Here is a 6,000-nt window from a genome sequence, read left to right as displayed (position 1 = left end):
ATTACTAACGCGTCTGCTGATTGGTCCAGCACAGTTCTGGGTATGGATAATGGAAGGCCCATGCTGGGTACTGGTGGCACCACTTGACAAGCAGGAGCCTGGAAGGGATAAAAGGGACAGATTGCTGCTGCTTCCCTGTTTTGCTGCCTTCTGTTTGCCCTGCCACAACATCAACTGTCTTTCCGTCATGTCCCTGTGCCACGCCAGCCTTCTGTGCAGTCAGTCAACTTTGAACTGAAACCTCTACATACTGTGAGCTGAAATAAACTTTTCCCCCTTTAACTTTCAGTGTTGAGTATTTTTGTATCAGCAACAAGAAAAGTCACTAAGAACTGTTTTCAAGCCCTAGCAACACAGAACAAAAAAGCTGGTAGAGGCCAAAAAATGCAAAAGCTTCTATATACAAGTTTATATGATACATCAGCTGATACTTTCCAAATAGGAAATATTCCTATTGAAGAGAACACTATAGCAATATAAACACATAAAAAAGTATGTGGTCTGAAAACAGTAGTAGATTCTTTACTATCAATGTGAAGTAGTAGCTAATAATCATCAGTTTCTCAAATGAGAAGATAATCTCTTTTTTTTTTTTTTGGTACCGGGGATCGAACTCACGACTGCGTGCTTACAAGGCAGGCACTTATGCCACGAGCTAAATCCCCAGCCCCAAGAAGACAATCTCTGAACAGAAGAAATAATTATCTGTATCTAGAAGTCATAAGCAACTTGACCAGGAAATACCTAATGGAGAAGAACTATATATAATTCCAGTTTGGTCGGTTAATTTAAGTAAATTAAACAAAAGTGACTTTTCTTCATTAATGTACTCAAACTTTTTCTAAGATTTATGAAAATTTATTTAGGTAATTCAATGAAATTTGATATTTATGTTTTTTAAGTGTATAAAGGGCAAATACACTATGCAGTGGCCTCTTGATAGAGCCAAATCACTGTATAAGAAACATTTTGTTGAGTGCAATGGTATATACCTGTACTCCCAACATTCAAGAGGCTGAGGCAAGAGGATTACTGTTAGTTTGAGGCCAGCCTGGGCTACAAAATAAATTCAAGGCCAGCCTGAACTATATAGTGAGACCCTGTCTCAGACAGACAGACAGATACATACTCCTTGATGTCTGAGGGGATAAAAGCAATGATGATGTAAGAACATATACTGGGAGAGAAAAATTCAATAAATCAAAAAAGTTAAAAACAGTTGGGAAAAATCTAACCAGAAAGCCAAAATAATCTTTTTTTGGTTTTGATTAAATTTCTTTTTTTTCAGTCCATTTTATCTTGTTTGGTGTAGTTTTCTTTCTGGTGCTAGGGATTGATTTTGGCTGATTTTTTTTTTTTTTGCTGATTTTAAGTGCTAATTTATTCTTTTTCCAAATGGGCACTTATTATTTGCATAAAAATGATTCCCGTTTTTAGAAACATATGAAAAATATACATTAGCCACAAAAGTAATTATTCTGACTGCAAGGAAAGTGGGCACATCTGAAAACAGCAATAAACACAAGAAGTCAACATATGTAAATCATGACAAGTATACGTCTTACTTTTGACAAAATAATTTGTTTTTACATTAATGCTTTATTATCAGCTTCAATATTAGATCCTCCAACCTTATGTACATTTACTATGAAATTTCTATTAGCATGTATAACTCAAAGGCACTCCATTCAGAGGTTATAAAGTCCTGAGCTTAAGTAGGAAATGGGATTCCCAATTAAAATTTGAACATAAATAATTCTAAAGGTCAGCTAACATGAAAATATTTAAAAGTGTACTATTTAATACATAAATAATTCATAACCTAACAATAAAGGTATGTAGAATGTCAAAGACAAGACCATGTAAGGCAAAGGAATGTCCTCAAATCAAACAGGTTTTTCCCTTGTTCAAGTTCATTTGAAGGACTAAAGCAGATTTTTGCTGTTGTTTTTAAAAGTCTAACAAAGCTAAATTTGAAAATACACATGAAAATGCTCAAGTTAAAAAATAAAAATCCCTCAGTTTAGTCTCCCAAAACCATGACAAAACTGTTTAATGATTAAAACAAGCAGACTGGCAAAATACTGTACTAAATTAAAGAACAAAAATGAGCAGTAGATGACTAAAAGACAGCTTAAAGGCACCAACTGAAAGAACATTTATAATTGGCTCTTCAAATTATTTCTTTAGCTTTCTTTCAGCAAAATAAAAAGAAATTAAAGATAAATAAATGAAACTCACTAACATTAGGCAGGAATTTAAGCTATTTTGTTGCAAAGAATGTGAAATTTACCTACAGAAGTTTTCTAATGCTAAATTAAAATCATTAATGACAACTTGCATGGTTTGACAGATATTTTCTTGGCTTTAAAATGCTTTTGCATATATGCATAGAAATGTAATGAGGGTAAGAAACATCTTTTGTATTGTCTGTACAGTTCATAAGGCCTTTGTCATTGTTAGTCACCTTAGACATGAATATTGATAGGGCCGTTAAAGATGGGCCTAAAAAGTTTTCAAAGTGCTGCTATTTCCGATGGATGAGATCCTCAGTTTTCTGAGTTTTCTGGGTGATGATTATTTTCAGTTCTGTTTTCTGGCGATATGTATAAGAAGTTACAGCAGATATACAAAGGGAAGATTAGAAGCCTGCTGTCCAAATTCATCACCACTTGTTCCTGTAAGACAGAGTTTTTAGATTTACTGACAACTAGATAACAATATTTTAAAAAGCCGAAAGATTTATACGATCTGAGGAGAAACCAGCATATAGATAGCAATATTTTAAGAATAAAATTAAAATAAAAAGCCAAGGTGTTGAATGGGGTGAACCAAAGGACGAAGTATGACACTAAAAGCTTATACTTGAAGTCTGAGCACAACAGCATAAACCTCAAAACTCCGGCCTACCATATGTGCAACCCCGTCAAACGGAGCTTCCTACTTATTTTATGAAGAGAAGCCACAAACAGGTACCAGTGAGTCTTGCACTTGGCTTCAGGCCTTGAGATACAGCATATTATGACGATGGTAGGGAGTCATTACTGCCATTAAGGAGGGTTATTAGCATTTATCCTGTCTAAGATTTCCCCCTGTCCTGTGACAAACATGATATTTGTCCCCTAGAACATAAAATACATGATCATGTAAAAGCAGTTTCAGGTTCAGGTACATAAATACATGTGAGAATGCTCCAAACTCCCACTGCTTATCCGACTGCACAAAAATAACCACTACTGATGCTATCGCTGGCTGTTTGCAACCTCACATACCCTTTAATCAGTACACTGGGTGAAGAGAACAACCCTCAGAGTTAAAGCAGCAAAAGTTAAATGAGAATGCTTTTTTTTTTCTTTGTCTTTTTGAGACAGGGTCTCGCTATGCAGTTCAGGCTGGTCTCAAACTCGCAAGGATCCTCCCACCTCAGCCTCATGAGTGCTGGAATTACAGGCATGAGCCACCACGCCCGGCTGTTTGCAGTACCGGTACCAGGGATTGAACTCATGCCCTCACGCTTGCCAGGCAGGTGCTAATGTCGCTGAGTGAAATCCCCGGCCCCAGAATGCCTACTTTTTAAATACTTGACCACACTGACTGACTGAATCCCTCTCTCTTTCTATATCCCCTATAGAGGGAAAGTGTGCTTAAAAAAAAAAAAAAAAAAAATCGGGGCTGGGGGTTTAGCTCAGCGGTATAAGCACCTGCCTTGCAAGCAGGCAGTCGTGAGTTTGATCCCCGGTACCGATAAAAAATGAAAAAGACAAAAAAAAAAAAATCAGTGAACAAAATCAGGTGATGCTCTCATCTAAACTGATGGTGCTAACAGCGTCACCAGAAAGGAGTGACAGTGATGTTAAAGCACAATTGGGTCTTTAGATGCCTGAATCACTTCAGTCTAGTCAAAATTTGTACTGGTAAACTGGGAAGACACATTTACAGTGTCTCATGAGAACAAATACTTTGGCAGTGTGTACACCTGATGATAAAAATCAAGATACTATACCAGTGATGGTGAACTTTTTAAAGCTTTAAAAGCTGGCTGTGGCATGTAGGCCACAGGTTCACCACCACTGTTCTATATTATGACAAAACAAAAGCTCTAAAGAAAATCAGCAGTCTGGAATTTTAGTTAAGTTGGGACAGGGTGGGGCAGGTAAAAGGGCTAACTCTTGGCCTTGAAGGAGGTCGGTGTGCACATCACAAGCTGAACAGACAGACCAATTTTGGAGTATTAAGTTGCATGAATTCCCACTTTCCATTCCTAAACAAGATAGATCCGTATCTGGTCTATCAAATCTTTTAACTCTACCTAAGGGTTCAGTGTACACCTGTGTTCGTTTTGAAGCACCTTCAACACAGTGTCCTTGCTCCACTATGGAAGTGTAAGTAGTGGAACTCATGTATCACAGCAGCAGGCAGAACAGCAGCATTTTACTGCGTTCCACTTCCATTTCTTTATATATAAATCCCCACTTCTCTGAGGCCCATGCTCAGAGTACAGTACGCTTACTCTATACTGTATCTCTATATCTTCCTTCAGGTCCTATCTTACAGGGCTAAATTCCAGGATCCCAAATCTAACTTGCTATTGGAAACCTTCATTTATATATACAGCAACTAAGATTGAAACTACCACTGACTACCACCTATTTCTTATCAAGACCATGTAAAAACAAAAAAAAATTTTTTTCTGGAGACAGGGTCTTGCTGTGTAGTTAAGGTGGCCTTGAACTCACTATATAGCCCAAGCTGGCCTTCAAATCCCGGCGATCGCCCTGTTTCAGCCTCCTGAGTGCTGTGACTACAGGTATGCATCACCACCACAAAAAAATTGTTTTTAAAGGCCTGGTAATACAGCTCAGTGTGAAGGCCCTGGGTTCAATCCCTAGGCCCACAACAAACAAACAAAACAATGCACTGCTGTCTTTATAATGAAGAAGTCAATGAAACTACTGAAATGGAACTAAGTTTAAGAGGATTTACAATATGATAAGTCATTTCAAATACACTGACATATCCGATACATTTCAAGCTACTCCCATGTAAAAATTTAAACCATAAAAGGAACAGAAAAAATACAGATGACTATTTGTATAGTTTTCCTGTGAGTACGGAAGCCTAAGAATTCACCAGCCAAAGAAATCATTAAAGGATTAATAGGCCATTTTGAAGACTGAAAAGACAAATGACAAAAATGCAAAACTGTAACATATCACAAAAGTTATTCTTTGTAGAAGCTGTTAAAAATTAGCAAAAAAAGGGGCTGGGGAATTTAGCTCAGTGGCATATGCGTCTACCTTGCAAGCAGGCAGTCATGAGTTTGATCCCCAGTACCGATAAAAAGGAAAAAAGACTTAAAAAAAAATTAGCAAAAAAATGAATGCCTTAATAAAAAATTCAGACAATACAGTCAATTTACACAAGATAAAATGTCGGGGCTGGAGATTTAGCTCAGCGGCATAAGCGCCTGCCTTGTAAGCAGGCAGTCATGAGTTCGATCCCCGGTACCGATAAAAAGGAAAAAAAAAAAAAAAAAAAAAAAAGAGAGAAACAATAAAATGTCAAACAATATTCAAACTATACCAGTAACCAAAGAAAAGAAAATTAAAACAATATTTGTTTTCATTTATTACATCAGATAAAAGAAAATGGTAATACACTGCATTGGGTGCACTCTCTTACACTGCTAAAGGGAGTGTAAATGGATGATGTTTTTGGAGTGCAATTTGACCAACAGAAAATGTATGCAGCGTTTGAAATTAATTCCAATTTTTGGAATTTATCTTTAAAAATGTAAAAAACTATTTCTCATAATAAAATAATCATCTTTATTCAATACATGGGAGTTACAGAATAGTTAAAACAACTGAAATTATGCAGTTGATAAAAATGATGTAAATTATATGTATGTATTTATTTGTTTGGTTTTTGTCTTTTTCAGACAGGGTCTTGCAGTGCAATTTAGGCTGCCCTTGGTTTCACTTTGTAGCCTAGGCTGGT

At 36.6% G+C, this 6,000-nt stretch overlaps 1 protein-coding gene across 2 annotated transcripts in view; it reads right to left on the bottom strand.

Annotated features, from left to right (window-relative positions):
- Window positions 1-1,579: 1,579 nt before the first annotated feature.
- Gmcl1 (germ cell-less 1, spermatogenesis associated) overlaps window positions 1,580-6,000 on the bottom strand; it is a 40,297-nt gene continuing 35,876 nt past the window's right edge. For both annotated transcript variants that reach the window (XR_010040600.1, XM_003468929.5), the window contains exon 14: window positions 1,580-2,678. Coding sequence is in view for 1 of the 2 variants with exons in the window: in XM_003468929.5 (XP_003468977.1) it covers window positions 2,550-2,678 (129 nt within the window). In the remaining variant the exon portion in view is untranslated. The remainder of the gene's footprint in view (window positions 2,679-6,000) is intronic.

The sequence above is a fragment of the Cavia porcellus genome, unplaced genomic scaffold (assembly GCF_034190915.1).
Source record: "Cavia porcellus strain 051 isolate PalLab524CR breed Dunkin Hartley unplaced genomic scaffold, mCavPor4.1 scaffold_18, whole genome shotgun sequence".
Lineage (NCBI taxonomy): Eukaryota > Metazoa > Chordata > Mammalia > Rodentia > Caviidae > Cavia > Cavia porcellus.
Note: the sequence above shows the minus strand (reverse complement) of the source record. Positions and strands in the feature narration are given on the sequence as shown.